This window comes from Entelurus aequoreus, linkage group LG24 (genome assembly GCF_033978785.1).
Source record: "Entelurus aequoreus isolate RoL-2023_Sb linkage group LG24, RoL_Eaeq_v1.1, whole genome shotgun sequence".
Lineage (NCBI taxonomy): Eukaryota > Metazoa > Chordata > Actinopteri > Syngnathiformes > Syngnathidae > Entelurus > Entelurus aequoreus.
The window spans coordinates 25,496,920-25,516,405 of record NC_084754.1 but is presented as its reverse complement, the minus strand read 5'-3'; the positions used below and the strand labels follow the sequence as shown (position 1 = coordinate 25,516,405).

At 37.9% G+C, this 19,486-nt stretch overlaps 1 protein-coding gene across 1 annotated transcript in view; it reads left to right on the top strand.

The window, feature by feature from the left end:
- Window positions 1-19,486, top strand: part of hydin (HYDIN axonemal central pair apparatus protein) — a 116,442-nt gene that overhangs the window by 73,544 nt on the left and 23,412 nt on the right. Inside the window, exons 61-79 of the mRNA XM_062035862.1 lie at window positions 615-767; window positions 882-987; window positions 1,237-1,441; window positions 4,945-5,177; window positions 5,257-5,405; window positions 5,479-5,683; window positions 5,836-5,944; window positions 6,145-6,384; window positions 7,727-7,869; window positions 8,700-8,906; window positions 8,979-9,139; window positions 10,158-10,252; window positions 10,362-10,581; window positions 13,480-13,680; window positions 13,765-13,891; window positions 17,364-17,529; window positions 17,904-18,051; window positions 18,133-18,340; window positions 18,426-18,647. Coding sequence (XP_061891846.1) covers window positions 615-767; window positions 882-987; window positions 1,237-1,441; window positions 4,945-5,177; window positions 5,257-5,405; window positions 5,479-5,683; window positions 5,836-5,944; window positions 6,145-6,384; window positions 7,727-7,869; window positions 8,700-8,906; window positions 8,979-9,139; window positions 10,158-10,252; window positions 10,362-10,581; window positions 13,480-13,680; window positions 13,765-13,891; window positions 17,364-17,529; window positions 17,904-18,051; window positions 18,133-18,340; window positions 18,426-18,647 — 3,298 coding nt within the window. The remainder of the gene's footprint in view (window positions 1-614; window positions 768-881; window positions 988-1,236; window positions 1,442-4,944; window positions 5,178-5,256; window positions 5,406-5,478; window positions 5,684-5,835; window positions 5,945-6,144; window positions 6,385-7,726; window positions 7,870-8,699; window positions 8,907-8,978; window positions 9,140-10,157; window positions 10,253-10,361; window positions 10,582-13,479; window positions 13,681-13,764; window positions 13,892-17,363; window positions 17,530-17,903; window positions 18,052-18,132; window positions 18,341-18,425; window positions 18,648-19,486) is intronic.

The window sequence follows — 19,486 nt, the reverse complement described above, 5'->3', positions numbered from 1 at the left end:
TGAAAACCATAGTTTACCATATGAAAACTGGCAGAGCTTGAGAGGTGCTTCAAAGAGGAATGGGCAAAATTACCCAAAGATCAGTGAGCCAAGCTAGTGGCATCTTATTCAAAAAGACTTAAGACTGCCGTTGCTGCCAAAGGTGCATCAACAAAGTATTGAGAAAAGGCTGTAAATAATTATGTACATGTGAGATTTGTATTGTTTTATTTTTAATCACTTTGCAAATAAAATATAAAAAACTTTTATTACATTGTCATTATGGCGTATTGTCTGTAAAATTTTGAGGACAAAATGATTTTGGAATTAAGCTGTAACATAACAACATGTAGAACACGTGAAGCGCTGTAAATACTTTCCGGATGCACTGTATCTTATGACATTGACTAATTCTAAAAGCTGATGAATTCCTCTCAGCCCTCCGATTGACTGGCACTGAACAAGATAAATGGGAGAAAATTAATGAATCTCTTTGCATTCTGTTAAGTTATGTTTGTTTTCCTGTGATGTTTTGTTTTAGTTCATCAGAATCACAATATATTAATAAAGCCTGATATGCAGTAGTTTATTGATTTTGGGTGTACAATAATTGCATATATTTTTGTCTGGTCCAGGTACACAATCTCACCAATGTCTGACCTTAATTTTGGCCCTCTGTTTCTTGGCACGAGGAAAAGCCAAACATTCATTATTGAGAACAATGGCCTGTTTGAGTACCACTTCACGGTCAGTGCAGGTGTTGACGTTTGCCCACCAGCAAAGCCGAGGTAAGGGAGTGCTATGCTTGTTGAGCTGAAATCTCCTCTTAGTCTTTGTATGATCTGTCCGTTTTCTCCTTGCATATATGTTTTCCAGAGGGTTTGTATTTTGTTTTGTCACAGCTGTTTGCCTCAAGTTAAGAGGACTACCCGTGAGAGCGGTTCAGAAAGATCTCATGCAACTGGGAGCAGAATGAGGAGTGAGCAGAAAGATGCAAGCGTCTCACAGGTAAGCGATTACTAGCGGTAATAAGCAACAGCCAACTTTTGTGACACAGTTTTTCAGTGTATTTTTCTCTTATTTTTTTGTCTTCTCTGTTTTATTATTTTTAGATGTACTCTTTGTTTCTCACTTGAATAGCCTAGTCTAGCGGTCTGCCTGCCTGTCGGATTTATTGTCTCTCTCATCTCAATGTGTAAATTGTTTTTTTATCAGCATTTTAAATACTCACCACTCTTATTTTCTCTGCATTTCCAGAATCGACTAAGCACGGGGGTGTTTGCAGTTTTCCCTTGCACAGGAATCATCCAACCTAGGAACCGGATGGTGGTGACAGTTGATTGTATTGCTGAACAAGAAGGCAACTGGAGACAAAGTTTGCTTCTTGACATAAGTGGCCGGAACCCATCAGACCAACCAGAGGGCATACCATACAAACTGATAGCTGAAGTCTGTCTTCCAGGTGAGAACTGCTTGGAGTCTTGTCTATTTAAACTGTAAACTTGTGATCTCTGAGTATTTTCATCTAAGTTGCTTTATACTAGACCTTAAAGGCCTACTGAAAAGAGATTTTCTTATTTAAACGGGGATAGCAGATCCATTCTATGTGTCATACTTGATCATTTCGCGATATTGCCATATTTTTGCTAAAAGGATTTAGTAGAGAACATCGACGATAAAGTTAGCAACTTTTGGTCGCTGATAAAAAAAGCCTTGCCTGTACCGGAAGTAGCGTGACGTCACAGGTTGAATAGCTCCTCGCATCTGCACATTGTTTTCAATCATGGACGCCAGCAGCGTGAGCGATTCGGACCGAGAAAGCGACAATTATCCCATTAATTTGAGCGAGGATGAAAGATTTGTGGATGAGGAAAGTGAAAGTGAAGGATTAGAGGGCAGTGGAAGCGATTCAGATAGGGAAGATGCTGTGAGAGGCGGGTGGGACCTGATATTCAGCTGGGAATGACTAAAACAGTAAATAAACACAAGACATACAGTATATATACTCTATTAGCCACAACAGAACCAGGCTTATATTTAATATGCCACAAATTAATCCGCATGACAAACACCTCCCCCTCCCGTCCATATAACCTGCCAATACAAGTCAAACACCCGCACAACACACCCGGAAGTGTGTTGTGAAGTATTGGGACACCATTGTGTCCCAATACTTCCGCACAATCCGTGACGTCACGCGCAAACGTCATTATACAGAGACGTTTTCAGCCGGATATTTCCCGCAAAATTTAAAATTGCACTTTATAAGTTAACCCGGCCGTATTGGCATGTGTTGCAATGTTAAGATTTCATCATTGATATATAAACTATCAGACTGCGTGGTCGGTAGTAGTGGGTTTCAGTAGGCCTTTAATAAAATAGCCACAAGCGTTTTTCTTTTTCTATATTTGTCCTTGTAATGGCTCAAAAGAGACATGAAGTTGTTAGGTATTCTGTGTTCATTCCACCTTTTTACGTTTCATAATTATTATTTTAGTGAAACCGTTAATTTTTTAAAAGGTTTGTTGAAATAGCACACATCTCCTGAATGCACTGAACGCTTTGAAATTCGAACGGGATCAATCGTTACAGGTGACCAAAAAACGGAGCGGAAGAGGAATAATGCCTTGTGGCATTCACACATCTTATTCTGCACCATTTTTTATCTATTTGTGTGAATGTCACAAGGCATTATTCCTCTTCCTCTCCGTTTTTTGGTCGCTCATAACTCCCACAGCGTTCATCGGATTGATCCCGTTCCTATGAAAACGTTCAGTCCATTCAGGACATATGTGCCCTTTCAACAAACTTTTCCAAAAAGTAACAGTTTCACTGTAATTCATTATTTTCCAGTATCATCCCCATTGTTTTCTTTAGACTACGCCTCCCACATCTTTTAAAACCGATTTCAACCATTCCACCACCAAAACATTTGTCTTAGTCAAAGTTAAAGTGGATTTCTTTTTAAGGTATTCAGGATTTTCCATAATATTGGACAATATAATTGGTACTCTTCCCACCATTCTGACTGACAGGGACAGGAATGCATTCTGGGTGACCATGTCATTTTGACCTGTAGTATTAGGAGTACACGGTGGCAACATTATTTTTATTTAATTGAATAGTCACTTCTGTATCCTATACGCATTATATTACTAATTATTTCATTGTTCTTTAAAACTATTTATTTAATGAATGTTTATTGTATTTATGCAACACACTTGATGTGATTTTAGATTTACATAGCCAAACTAGTCCATTGGAGTAGTTTTGCATTAGCAAACTGCAAGGATCTTGCAGCAGCACATGTATGTCATGGTGTTTGACTTACAGATTCAATCACATGGTTTAATGATTTAGATAGCAATGTCTTTATTTCCGCTATCAATGCAAGCTATGCTTTAAAATTATTCTTCTGTAAATGTTAGCTTGTGTGAAAGTAAATGTTTCATTCAATCAGGTTACATATTCTAGCTTAAAAAAACATTGATTCATTCACAAAATTAGCTGAAAACGTGGTACAGTTGCAGTACTGAATTCTGGTTGGACACCAGGTTGACAGTCAGGTTGTATACCACAGTAGATAAATACTTGCCTCAAATGCCGGACGGTCTGAGTGTATGCCCACTTTTTTAGATAATTATGAGTCTTATAGTTTAATTCCAACTATTACAAAATACATTGAAAATGTATTTTTTCATACTATATTTCAATACAGTTTACGATCTTGAACATTCAAACCATTTCAGAGTCAAACTGTTTTTACCATTTATTCTACATTCCATTAACATTTGTCTCCCAGGCCAACATGGAGGTGCTAAAGTATGCTTTAATTTCATGTTGTTTAGACTATTGTAATGCCTTGCTCTCTGGCCTTCCCAAAAATAATATCAGAAGTCAATGCGTTCGCGCTGACATTGACCAGAGGGCGGGAGCACATTACACCGGTTTTAAAGTCGCTGCATTGGCTCTCCCTCCGCTTCAGGGTCGATTTTAAAGTTGTATTATTAGTTTTCAAATGTCTTAATGGACTTGCTCCTTCTTATCTATCTGACCTGCTTTTACTGTATCAACCCTTGCGGATCCTGGGGCTCTCTGGCACTGGCCTTTTAGCTTTACCAAATACCAGAAGAAAGACCCATAATGAGGCGGCATGTAGCCACTGTGGCCCCCACCTTTGGATCAGCCTGCCAAAGAGCCTCAGTACTGCAGAGACCGTTAAAAGAAAAATACAAAGGCTAAAGACACACATTTTTGAGAAGGCTTTTTACTGATAATTTGTTTTTTATTTTATTGTGTTGTTCTCTATCTTAATCATTATTTTTTCTACTATTATTCTCAATGTTATGTTTTTATTAACTTAATAATGCAATCTTTATATTATATTTTAATTTTTACATATATTTTATCATGTTTTATACTAAATATATACACACACACATACATACATACATACATACATACATATATATATATATATATATATATATTTATATAAATATTAAAAAAATAAAAAATTATGGCGTTAATTTTTGTTATTCTCTAGTGGAAACAAACGCCTCAAAGGTAGCATTTTTCCTCAAATCCTCAGTGCCATGCCATATTTTGTTTTTGCCTTGTTATTGTCAATAGTGCTGTGTGCGTGTGAATGTGTGCGTTTGTGTGTATGTTTTCTTCTCTTCTTCAATTATTATTTTTTTGTTTGTTTTGTTTTGTACAGCACTTTGTTTGCCACTTGCCTGTACATGAAAAGTGCTGTATAAATAAAGTTTGATTTGATTTGATTCAGTTGAGCTTTAGCTCTACAATATTCAAACCATTTCTACTGTATATTCAGACTTTAGCCTAAATTCATTATGCATTGCTTCAGCATTTCAATTCTGTTTCAGCACTTGGACATTCACACGCAATTCTTACCGGAATTGCACAGATTCTTGTTAATCAACATCTTTTGTTATTATGCAGGCATTGTGACAGACATGGCTTCCATCTTCGAAGAGCACCATTTGTGTAAAAACAGCACTCAGATCTCCTCAGAACAGTTTTTCAAAGCTGAACGAATTTATGTCCTGGATGAGAAAAAGTTTATTTTCAACAGAACTCTTTTGGGGCGAACTGCTCAAGCTCGTTTCAAACTCACCAACAAGAACAAAGTGCCTTTCACACTCAACTTGACAATCAAATATTCTGGGATGAAGGTAAAGACTATGTTGACTCATTATTATGTATTATCTTAATTGGAGATATTTATATCATGTTACGTTTGTTTTCTTGTAGATGTCTAGCAATGTAGACATTTTTGAATTGTCTACGCCAACACTGTTCGTTCCTGGGCAATCACACGCATTCGCTGTTGTAAGCTTCACACCGCATACACTGCAGCTTTACAATGCTTCGTTTGAAGCCACATTCGATAAAAGCATCAGGTATGCTGTTTTTCTTTTCTTTTCATTATTCAAAGTGACGTTTTAGTTCTGATTATTGCACTCTCTCTTAAAGAATGTCAACGAACGTAAAGGAGAAGGACAATAAGGTCCTGGACTTTGAGCTAATTGGTGAAGGCTGTCTGCCACTTGTATCTGTTGTACATCCGACCCTGTTAAACAACGAATTGAATCCAGTCTTGCGCTTCAGGCGGACATTGGTAGGGCGGGCGAATACCCAACCCTTGGTGCTGCTAAATGATGGCATTGTGCCCGCTCAGGTGAGATACGTATATCATTGCTGTGTTTGATTGTCAGTACATATCAAAACACTGAATGGTAATTGTATGATGCAACACTTTTTGATTACTCCTGTCATTTTTAAGACAAACAGAAAAGCCTTAATTTTTGACTCTATATTTGTTTTATGAAGGTTCTGATTGAGATGACAGATAAACACAATGTGTTAACTGTCAGAGAAGCTCCTGGTAACACTTGCGGTGCTATCTACATCACTCAAATAGAGGACACAATTGACTCAGGTAAAACCCATCCATCTATCCGTTTTCTACCACAACCATTTCTTCTAATAGTAATTTTGTTTAAAAAGCAGAGGGTGACATTTACTTAATGTGTATACAAGACCGCTGCATCAAATGTGTCCTACTCTACAGTATTTGATCTGTCTCGTTCTTCTTTGCATTGCTTGCATCAGTCTTTACTCAGATATTCCCTTTAACAGAACGTCAGTTTGTACACAAAGCAAGCGTGACACTGGACGTTACAGAGCGGGTGGAATTTGAGGTCACCTTCTCCTCTGACGAACCTCTGACTGTGGAAGACAAGATTTCACTTCGAGTGGAGGGCAGTCAGTACAGCAATGTGACTATACAAGTTATTGGAGAGGCTTACCAAGATCTTATCACTTTTGACAACATCGGGGGGTTGGTGCAGGAAGTTTATAAGAACGATGAGGTGGAAGGTAAGCTAATGAGGAAGTATGAGAAGCAAATACTGTTTTTAAGGCATTGGGGAAACACAATCAAGGGTGTCCAAAAGGAATGTATTGTAATATTTCCAAAGAGTCTAGGCCTAGGCCAAAAGTTTCGGCAGTAACTAAAAATTGGCTCATTCGCTGTTATGTATTTTTCCCCAGATTATTTTGTTCTTCTTCTTCATTCATTTTTTATTCCATCCTTTTGTTTTTGTCTGCTTCTCCTGGTCCAGGTTGTGAGGGTAGTAGTTTTAGTGGGAAATACACAATTTCCTGGTCTTAGGCCACCTCTTGCAATTTCACCAGAGGAAACCTAGCATTCCCAGGTCAGCTGCATGGGAATTGATAAAATGTCTATTTTTAATTCACCAATCGATTCTCATTTGGAAAAAATTCAAACAAAAAGGTCAATTAGCAGCATCAACTAGTTGATAAGGAACATGAGTGTACAAACCCTGCAGCTTGTTTTGTCCAGAAGAAGTCCCACAAAGTACGACTTTTTAGCTTTTATTGCCAATGTTCAATTCCGACACTTATTCTCTTTGGTGCACACACGTCCTTTTCTTTCACACACAACACTTCCTTATTGTCTGTCAATCACCATTCAGGCATGTTATGTTCACAAACATGGAAACTCTGAACATTGATAATATAAGCAGGTTGTTAGAATAGTTATTTAACAGTTTATTTTCAATTACATAGCTCTCTCTTGTCCCATAACCTGAACGGACTACTAGCGTTGCAAATTCGCCCGTCTTTCTGCCACGACTCTTTCAGGGGTTGCACAGTTCATCTTCACACATGTATTTTCCTCTAGTTTATGGGTTATCAAAAGTAAACTGATGTTTCTAAATGAGTGGTTCCAGTGCCAACAAAGATGTTGATGTTGCTCACTTTTCACAAGGAGGTAAATATCTAGTCATCAACAGCTGTGGTTGCTCCTTCATGAGACACCGCCCCTCAGTGTTTTCGAGGAGAAATACAATTACCACGCCAGCTCCCGCAGAAGTGCTATAGACCAGTTAAGACACCGTCAGAGGACACAAGCTATGTTACGCGAGGGTACATACCAGCCTTAAACAGTGTCCTAACATAGCAGAAAGCGTGGAGAACATAACATTTGAAAATTAACCCTCAAATCTCCTGACATGCCAACATGCTAACCACAAAGCCACAGTGTAGTTCAATATGTTTTTCTTCTTTTTATTATTGTTTTTCAATACTTAAATTAGTGAAATAACTATTTGAGTTGCTGCCAAAACTTTCGACCATGACTGTACCTGTCAAGTTTAAGTGTTTATTATTTGTGTTAAATTATGTGTCTCCACAGATACTTATGAATTACTCAATTATGGGGACTGCAATGTAGATTGTCCTGTGCAAAATAGTTTCACTATGACCAACCACAGCAGAAACCAGGTTGTGAGGTTTGAGTGGCCTTCTGATGACCCCAATATCACCATTTCACCAGAGGTGAGAGATGTGTGCTCAAAACACAAAACGTATGATGCGACACTACAATTTGTGTTGAATTATGCAGAGTAAATTACTTACTACAACTTCAAATTGCCCATAAGTTCAAATGTGAGTTTTAGTATTTATTGTGACCAAATGTGACCGTGGTATTACCTGGCCCCCAGACTGTGATGTTGTCTGCTTTTTGACCCATAGTCAGTTGGGTTAACATACAAATAGGATCACGATTATTCACAATCCCTATGTGAGACAAGAACACATATGTCTTTCCCCTTTCTGTGTGTTCTTAATAATAAAGAACTGCTATTACGAGGAGCCTAACAATGCAGGTGTAACAGGGGCCAGCCTGTGTGGCTGCACCAGGTGTACGTTTGTAAATCTCACTCCTTGACAACTTCAAAGAGTGTGTTAGCCGCTGGGGTTAGCAGATCGGACTTTTAGCTTAGTGGCTAGCACCCTTACCTCTCATTTGGGCAACGTGGGTTTGTGCCCCGCTCGGAGCGGTAGAAGTATTCACAGCGCAGAGCCACTACACAGTAAATGGGATTCATATACTGTGCCTACTGTATAAATTGTACACTGACAACTCAAAACTATTTGGAAATTTCATCTTTATAGTATTGTCCTTTGAGAAGAATACTGTAGCAACAGAGACGTGAGGGGTGAACTCACTTTTGTGAGATAGTATACGATTATACTTGTTTACTTTCCTTTGAACAATTTATATGACAAACATTTTACTCTTGTAATCATTGATCAGGTGATATTTTAAATTTCTGCTATAGCTATCATTTTAATTTTTGTTGCATTGTATATAATGCATACAGGTGGGACATATCCATGCTGGCTGTTCCAAAGAAGTGACTGTCGTCTTCTGCTCCAAAGAGCCAGTGACACTGGTAAAACAACTAATGGTCTGCAAGCTATGTCAGTTGACATTCCAGCAGCCACTTGATCAGGTTCCAGACTGGGATAGCCAAAAGAAAGCATCGCATGCTTCACGGACACAAACACAACAAACTGTAAAGCATAAAGTATGTATTTTTGGTGTATATGATCTTAAAATATATGTTGAATGTATGGATTTATTTTTTATCATCTTGCAGATGATAAAACCACATGTTGAACCAAGCTGTTCTGTAGTCAAAGGTTCAGACTGGGAGTTGGGTTTGCTTATCAGTGTAGTTTGTGACTTTGTCAAGTTCAGCTGCAACTCAGAAACCATCAAGTTCAAAGACACCATGACTTACCAAACCATCACTGAACAGTAAGTCAAGCTTTTTCCGTTATTTCATTGCCGACTTGTGGGGTACAAAAGTTGAGCCTTTTTTGCAAACAGATCATCATTTCTCTCAGGCCAACGAGGAGGAGCTCATGCATGCGTTTATTTCCTTTTGTTTAGACTATAGTAATGCCCTCCTCTCTGATCTTCCGAAAATCTTTTTAGAACACTACAATTATTACAAAACTCAGCTGCACATTACACCAGTTTTAAAGTTGCTGCACTGACTCCCCATCCGCTTAAGGGTCGAGTTTAAAGTTATATTATTAGTTTTTAAATGTCTTAATGGCCTTGCACCTTCTTCTCCAACTGACGTGCTTTTACCATAATAACCCTCACGAATCCTGAGGTCCTCTGGCACCAAACATTTATCTTTACGAAATATCAGAACAAAGACCCATTTAGTGGAATTTAGCCACTATGGCCCCTACCTCTGGAACAGCCTGCTAAAGGTTCTCAGGACTGCACAGACTTTATTTTTTTTTTTTTAAGTTTAAAAGCAAACCTTTTTAATCAGGCTTTCTGTTGATCATGTTAAACTCTTCTTATTTATTAGTTACAATTAATAAATAATAATTATATTCTAATTTATTAATTTCATTTGTATTGTTATTTTCTATTTTATTTATTGCTATTGTATTACTATTATTATCTCAATGTTATGTTTTTATTCATTCATTCATGTATTATTCATATTCTATTTTTTAGTATATTTAAAAAATGTTTTATACTATTTTAGGTGGCGTTCATTTTAGTTATTCTCCAGTGTGGGCGCCTCAAAGTTGCCGGTTTTCCTCAATCCTCAGTGCCATGCTATGTTGTGTTATTTTCAATGGTGTTCTGTGTGCGTGCGTGCATGTGTGTGTTATTTGCATGTGTGCGTGCATGTGTGTTTTCTTTTCTTTTTTTATATATTTATTTTTGGTGTAAAGAACTTTGTGTTCCCACTTGCCTGTGCATGAAAAGTACTGTATAAATAAAGTTTGATTGATTGTGTTTACAGAGTTCAAATAGTTAACGTTGGCATTGTGAAACTGCAATTTTCTTGGCAAATCTCAATGGATCCCAGCAGCATCCCAGTCAGGCAAAACCAAGAAGGTATCATGAACTTATCATTTTATCTTCATGTTAACTTAACATGTCAGCTGCATTTCGTATAATTACATGTATATGCTTTTAACAATAAAATGTTTGTCTGGAGTTGTAGATGAAACCCTCACCTCTCAGCCAAGCGGCATATCCTCAAGAGCCTTGACTGAAGAAAAGCCTGACAGCACTCTAGCCAGCGAGATGTCTGTTTGGATGCAAGACTCTCCTTTCACTGTGAAGCCAAATATTGGAGCCATCTTGCCTGGTGCTACTCAGAGCTTCTGCATTACATTTTCACCAAAGGTTGCTGGCCAGTTCAAGGGCATATTGCTCTGCAGGTAGTTTGGCATTCTAATGATAAGAGTCAAAAGAGTATTTAACAATGTTATCAGTAACAGACCTGTGCATCCGTTGGAATTTGTGCAATTTTAGGACTGTGTGCATTCTTAGCTCAGCATGTGGCAAAGCAACCTTAACTTAACTTGACCTGAGTGGTTTTAGTACCTCAGTGTCCAAGTACAAACCCCGTTTCCATATGAGTTGGGAAATTGTGTTAGATGTAAATATAAACGGAATACAATGATTTGCAAATCCTTTTCAACCCATATTCAATTGAATGCACTACAAAGACAAGATATTTGATGTTCAAACTCATAAACTTAATTTTTTTTTTGCAAATAATAATTAACTTAGAATTTCATGGCTGCAACACGTGCCAAAGTAGTTGGGAAAGGGCATGTTCACCACTGTGTTACATGGCCTTTCCTTTTACCAACACTCAGTAAACGTTTGGGAACTGAGGAGACACATTTTTTAAGCTTCTCAGGTGGAATTATTTCCCATTCTTGCTTGATGTACAGCTTAAGTTGTTCAACAGTCCGGGGGTCTACGTTGTGGTATTTTAGGCTTCCTAATACGCCTCACATTTTCATTGGGAGACAGGTCTGGACTACAGGCAGGCCAGTCTGGAACCAGCGCTCTTTTACTATGAAGCCACAGTGTTGTAACACGTGGCTTGGCATTGTCTTGTTGAAATAAGCAGGGGCGTCCATGATAACGTTGCTTGGATGGCAATATATGTTGCTCCAAAACCTGTGTGTACCTTTCAGCATTAATGGTGCCTTCACAGATGTGTAAGTTACCCATGTCTGGGGTACTAATACACCCCCATACCATCACAGATGCTGGCTTTTCAACTTTGCGCGTGTAACAATCCGGATGGTTCTTTTCCTTTTTCCTCCGGAGGACACAACGTCCACAGTTTCCAAAAATAATTTGAAATGTGGACTCGTCAGACCACAGAACATTTTTCCACTTTGCATCACTCCATCTTAGATGAGCTCGGGCCAAGCCAAGCCAACGGCGTTTCTTGGTGTTGTTGATACATGGCTTTGGCTTTGCATAGTAGAGTTTTAACTTGCACTTACAGATGTAGCGACAAACTGTAGTTACTGACTGTGGTTTTCTGAAGTGTTCCTGAGCCCATGTGGTTATATCCTTTACACACTGATGTCACTTGTTGATGCAGTACAGCCTGAGGGATCGAAGGTCACAGGCTTAGCTGCTTACGTGCAGTGATTTCTCCAGATTCTCTGAACCCTTTGATGATATTACGGACCGTAGATGGTGAAATCCCTAAATTCCTTGCAATAGCTGGTTGAGAAAGGTTTTTCTTAAACTGTTCAACAATTTGCTCACGCATTTGTTGACAAAGTGGTGACCCTCGCCCCATCCTTGTTTGTGAATGACTGAGCATTTCATGGAATCTACTTTTATACCCAATCATGGAACCCACCTGTTCCCAATTTGCCTGTTCACCTGTGGGATGTTCCAAATAAGTGTTTGATGAGCATTTCTCAACTTTATCAGTATTTATTGCCACCTTTCCCAACTTCTTTGTCACGTGTTGCTGGCATCAAATTCTAAAGTTAATGATTATTTGCAAAAAAAAAGAATGTTTATCTTTGTAGCATATTCAACTGAATATGGGTTGAAAATGATTTGCAAATCATTGTATTCCGTTTATATTTACATTTAACACAATTTCCCAACTCATATGGAAACAGGGTTTGTAATACAGTAAGTTAGTTTTTAATGTTGTTGTTATACATTCCACTTGCTTTAATCTGGAATGTACTGTTGAGATTATATTATATATTTTCAAACAAGCAGGAGACCTACAGTATATGCCTTTTTATAGGCGTTTTAGAAGCAATCGTGCAGTGCATCTACAATGAAACCACTTTTTCTTTACTTTACCGCTGAAGATGCATGGGAAGGAAGCTGTACTTACTCTGCTCAAAAGGCAAAAATGCATACTTCAAAAAATATTTTTCATCTGAGAATTATTTTAAAAATACATATCACATGTGAAAAAACAAACATTGTTAAAAAATACTAAAGAACACCAAAACACAAATTTGTTTTATTCAGTTTTTAAGTCATCTCGCAGCTATATTTTTTTACAATTATGTAGCTGAATAGACGTATGTAAAAAAAATGTTTTTATTTATACCATCCAAAATGTTAACACACACGTAGGACAGAAGATTTACTTGGAGCTGTGTGTGGAAATGTCAGTTTTCAGGTCCTTCTGACACGCGCTAAATAAAACGCAAAATAGTGCTCGCAAAACGGTGATGAGTGTTGATAAATCCCATTGCGCGTGCTAAATAATTATGTTTGCATCTTCTCTTCCCAATATTGTGGGTGTTTTGATAGCCAGAATATATTTTGCATATTGCAGACGGATTGCACGTTTTATTCTGCTCACTCAACAAACACAATCCACTTTGCACACCTTTAGAAGATCAGCTTTGCGTGTGCTATCAGGTTTGCACGTGTTTCAGTACACGCAAACCGTTAATAAGTCAGGCCCCAATTATTTCAGATTCACCTCTCATTAGTGATTTTCCGTTTTTGTGAATGGGAAATTCATGCAAAACTTTGAAAACAGATTTTCTCAAAATAAATATATTTCATATTGCCAATGTTCTGTCTTGGCTGTTTTTCTAGATCATACAATTTGAATTTCTACATTCAGTGACTTGACAAACAAGGCTTTGACATGCCTTAGTAGAGAGTCTATAAGAGAAATTAATATATATTATGTGGCATTTGCTACAGTTGATTGAATGCCTGTTAAAAAACTAAATGCATTTCTCCAGTGGTATGGTAAAATGACTAAATAATGGATGATTATATGTGTTTGTTTGTATTTGCACATTTTTTCCTAGTATCCCCAATTTGCGAGAGGAAGATGATACACCTTGTATCTCAATCAGTGGCTGCAGCAAATTACCAAATTGTCACTTTGATCTTGAAGAGTCTGACTACTTAAGTGGCAACCGGCGCAACTCTAAATTCAGGAATTATTTGAACCCAAACATCAGAGTGATAGAACTCACTACCGTTGGTCTCTACACCCCAACAACACGGTAAAGGAAATGAGTATCATTTTTAGTAGCTAACTTAAAAGCTTTGAACTCCAATTCTTGATGTACTGTTTGTTCTTTTTGCAGATGCTTTACTGTCTTGAACCCAAATAGTGTACCCTACTCCTATGAGTGGAGGTGTGAAGACACTGGTAACAGTCCATTTAACTGCCTAACTCCACGTGGAACTATTTTGCCTGGAGAGAAGTCAAAGGTATAAAAAACAACACAAAAACACTAAACTAATATTGTGATGCATTATCTCAAAAATGTGAGTACACTTCTCACATCTCAACAATTATTTTAGTTTATATATCTTCTCAATGGACCTTATTAGAGTAAATAGATATTTATGTGAAAAACTTGTATAGTGTTAGCTAGGGTTGTGGGGAAAAATCAATTCGAATTTGAATCGCGATTCTCACGTTGTGCGGTTCAGAATCGAATCTCATTTTTTAAAAATCTATTTTTTATTTATTTAATTTATTTTTAAAAAATGTGTTTTTTTTTATTAATCAATCCAGCAAAACAATACACAGCAATACCATAACAATGAAATCAAATTCCAAAACCAAACCCGACCCAGCAACACTCAGAATTGCAATAAACAGAGCAATTGAGAGGAGACACAAACACGACACAGAACAAACCAAAAGTAGTGAAACAAAAATGAATATTATCAACAACAGTATCAATATTAGTTACAATTTCAACATAGCAGTGATTAAAAATCCCTCATTGACATTATCATTAGACATTAATACAAAATTAAAAAAAGATTGATATTGTCACAGTGGCTTACACTTGCATCACATCTCATAAGCTTGACAACACACTGTGTCCAATATTTTCACAAAGATAAAATAAGGCATATTTTTGGTTCATTTAATAGTTAAAACAAATGTACATTATTGCAATCAGTTTATAAAACATTGTCCTTTACAATTATAAAAGCTTTTTACAAAAATCTACTACTCTGCTTGCATGTCAGCAGACTGGGGTGGATCCTGCTGAAATCCTATGTATTGAATGAATAGAGAATCCTTTTGAATTGGGAAAAAATCGTTTTTGAATCGAGAATCGTGTTGAATTGAAAACAAATCAATTTTGAATCGAATCGTGACCCCAAGAATCGATATTGAATCGAATACTGGGACACCCAAAGATTCACAGCCCTAGTATTAGCAGTTTATATTTACTATTCACAAAAATGCTATTGTCTAAATACTGTAGCTATGGTAACAAGATATTTGAGTATTGCCTAAAGTCAAGTACGATAGTGGTAGCGTCATTGGGTTGCATCAGTGCTTATAAGGTTAACTGAAGGAGAAATTAATTCCAACATGCACATTGTGAAGCGTAGCAGGATCCCCTCCTTTGGTAAACCGGAATCACACTGATAGGGAGCCACATTATGGGAGATAATTTATGTAAAAAGTGTATTGTTACACCACAAGCTACTACCTCTTTACCATTTATAGAAAAAAATAGGTTTATTCAGTAGGCCTGTAACTACATAAGGCCTGTTTGTCGTCAATGAAGCAAACAATTACTATATTATAATCTACCTCTCCTAATTTACCATTTAGGAAAAAACACTTAAAAGTTTCTTCAGTAGGCCTGTAACTACATAAGGTCTATGTGCCATCAATGAAGCAAACTACCAGTACCACATTAATCTTCTTGTTTACTTTTTATAAAAAAAGCAAAAAAACAATATGTTTCTTCAGTAGGTAGGCAGCTACAACAAAGACCTATGTGATGTTGATGATCAAAACAACTATTAAAAGGAAGTCAATTGTGTAATCCTTTGTATTCATATTACTGTAACTATAGGATTTCCTGAACATATTTGTTTCATTTAAATACTGAACTAAACTTCAGACAAACAGCCTCGTGCTTGTTGACATTTTTCATGTTCAGTTGGAAATGCTGTCTTCCACAAGCTAGCTTTCATCGAACAAAGACAATTCAGTTTTGAAAATGGAGAGTTTGGTACATTACAAGTACCCCATACACAAAAAACATTTTTTCTCAAAAAGGGGTAATTCTATTGATTTCAATGCTTAGTACTCTATACTCACACCAGATTGTTTGTGGGACGAGCTTGGTTGTAGTGGGAGGGCACTGTGAATTCCCCACAATCTGAGCGGTTGAAATATTCAGAATGATTAACAGGAAGGAAACATGTATTGAGCAACTGTGGGCAAACTGGAGGAATGTAAATTGTCTACACATTATCCACACCAACATCAGTGATATCATGGATGAGTAGAAAATTATATCCGTAACATGTGCATCTCTGTTGAATTACATGCTAAAGAAGAATAAGTATGGAAGTATTATTGTAGCAAAACTATTTGCAAACGTGAATCTCAATCTGTGTGCGTGAAATCCAGTTTGCGTGCGTGTGTACTAATTTGTGTGTCTGTACATCAATCTGAGTATGTGTATTCAGATCCACATACATGTGTTTTAAGTTGTCTGTCTGTCCCTAATCACAAAGACTCCTCGTCTACTTACACGTTACTTTTGCGACTCTTCTGCCGTGTAAGATTTGAGCACGCGCATCCAGATTTGTGAGCATGTAATACAACTTGGGTTAGTGCGTCTGCCTCACAATACGAAGGTCCTGGGTTCGATCCTGCGCACGGGATCTTTCTGTGTGGAGTGTGCATGTTCTCCCCGTGACTGCGTGGGTTCCCTCCGGGTACTCAGGCTTCCTCCCACCTCCAAAGACATGTACCTGGGGATAGGTTGATTGGCATCACTAAATTGGCCCTAGTGTGTGAATGTGAGTGTGAATGTTGTCTATCTTTGTTGGCCCTGTGATGAGCTGGCGACTTGTCCAGGGTGTACCCCGCCTTCCGCCCGAATGCAGCTGGGATAGGCCCCCGCGACCCCGAACGGGACAAGCGGTAGTAAATGGATGGATGCATGGGTAATACAACTTGTGCATGCACACATTTAGAAGCGCGTGCATGTTATACAATCTGCGCGTGCTTATCTATGATCTGCGAGAAGCAGAAACACTCTATTGGCTGTCTTTTTTACACCTGACTTTTGCGACACTTCTGCTGTGAAGGATTTGACGGCGCACATCCAGATTTGTGCCCATGCAGGCAGGCCGGCTGGCCGGCCAGCAACACAGCCCCCAGAACCGAGCCCGGTCGAGGACAAGCCACATGTGAATTAGAAATCAACCAGCCCCCAAGCCAGCGAGGGACTTCACCCCACGCGGATAGAAGAAAGACAGGATAAAATGCCCCACTTCGAGGGGCCCAGAGACTACCCACAGCCGAAAGGGAGCGGGTAGCCCTACGTCCCCAATAGAGCACGGCGTAACCCACTCGGGCTGTCCCACCTAAGACGGCCGCAGCAGAACCACCCAGCACTAGGTCACGGGAACCACCAAACCCACTCCCAGAGGGACCCCAACGATGGAGATAGGACAACCAGCATCTGCCCCGGTGGAGCCTCGCCCTGACTAAAAAATAAATAAAATAAAAAAAGTAAAATAATAAACAAATAATGATTAGAAAAAAACTAAACATGGTATTACGGGATTACATAGCTTTCTCATTCCAATTTTTTTTTAATCTACTGTATCATAGTGTCTCATAATCCATTTTAAAGTCTGTATCTACCTTGCATAACCTTCAAAATCTGTTTGTTTTTGTAAATAGGTGTGCTTTAAATATGTGGCTAGGCAGGTGGACGATGTGGAGTCATCATGGAGCTTTGTGATTAGGACCCTGTCACTATCTGTTCCTTTTCTCTGTGTGGGCATCATGAGAGAACCTATTGTCTACTTTGACAAGTCTCACATTGACTTTGGAGAACAACTTGTTGGTATGTCACATCATACACAACCTTACAGTGACATAACCACCCATGTAGCTTACCACCACCATCGTGAATGTGGAGTGAATAAATGACGAACTCTCAGTTCTCACTGTAAAAGCGTTTTGACTATAATAGTTTAATATAGATCTAATCCATTATTATTATTATTCACATTTGCAACTTTTTCCTGCAAATTAGATTACATTTTAAATTACACAAAAAGTAAGCACTTTTGTACAGTAAACAGTCCTTGTCTGTTAACTTCACTGTCATAATTGCTTTTGCATCATTTTAATAACTACTTCATATCTAAACATGCTTTAGCTACTGTGCATTGTTTGTAAATATTAACAGCAGCAGAGTTTCTGTGGAATCTGTAGGTAATAAAGTGTCTCAAAAAGTGGATCTCGTGAATGGCGAGGAGGAACCTTTTCACTTCACTGTTTTGCAGCCATCATTGCTGTGTGATGACCAGCATTCTAGACTCATTTTGAAGCCCACAAATGGCACAGTGGAACCCAAAGACAGGTGAATGACTTAATGGAATTGATTTCATGAAAAATAAAGAACTTTAACATACAGATTTAACAACTGAGACATTTGATGCAGGCTGCCGTTGACAGTGTCCTTCAGTCCTTGTCAAAAGGGCTACGTGAGCTTCAAACTCACCCTGAGTGTGAAGAGAAAGTCACAGCTTCTCATTCTTACATGTAAGGCAGATTGCATTACAATGACTGCTTCTGTTCAAGTAGAAAATTCAGACGGAGGCCTCAGGGAGATCAGTCCTGATGTTATAGATACTTTGGACTTTGGAAAGGTAAGCATTCATTCTCATTGACACATATAAATTATTGGTAAAAGAGCACCTAAATACCTCATCTGGCTGTATGTGAATGTTGTAGGTGGGCATTTTAGAGCAAGCTACTTTTAATATCCTGGTCTCCAATACTGGAAAGTACAACATGGATGTGAACTTTGAACTGGAAGGGCCGGGTGAGCTGCTTCAACATTTAGTGGCAAAACCGAAAAATGCTACAAAAGCTGTTGGGGAGCAGCTGCAGTCTTCGGTCTTCTTTTCTCCTCGGAACACTTGCACCCTCAAAGATGTCAGACTGACTATCAAGGTAAAACACAATGTATCAATCATCTACCTGCTCCGTGAGCCAGTGTTGGTTACAACCGATTGGACAAATTCATGAATAAAAATGAAACACAGACAACCAATACGGATACAGAGCAAACATTTCAACATCAAAGGCATTAATCAAAATAACAGAAGAGATCATCAATGCAACGGATAGCAAAACATGTGCTGCTGCAGTGTTTGTGGATTTAACCAAAGCATAAAATACAAGTAGACAAAATAGATATTGAAAGGGTAAAAGAAAATATATTTTTGAGTGTAATAATAGATGATAAAATGAACTGGATAACTCATGAAAAAAACACACAACATAAAGTAGCAAAAAACACGTCAATAATGACTAAAGCAAAATATGTTCCCTATAATCACTCCATAATCCCTACTGCTCGCTAGTGTTACCATATCTGAATTATTTTGTAGAAATATGAGGAACAACTAGAAATGTGCTCTTCATTCACTAATGGTGTTACATAAAACATCAATTAGAATAATACATAATGTTGGATATAGAGAACATACAAACCCTTTATTTATTGAATCAATAATATTGAAATTCAACGACTTGGAGCATTTGCAAACAGCTAAAATTATGTACAAAGCAAACTATAACCTGATACCCAAAAATGTACAACAATTCTTCTCAACAAAAGATGAGAATATAACCTTAGAGAAAAATCTGATTTAAAACATTGTATGCTAGTATAACACTTCATCCGTATATGGAATTAAATTATGGAATGGATTAAGCAAGGACATCAAACAAAGCACTAATATGATTAATTTTATGAGACTGTTCAAACTACAAGTGTTCATAAAGTA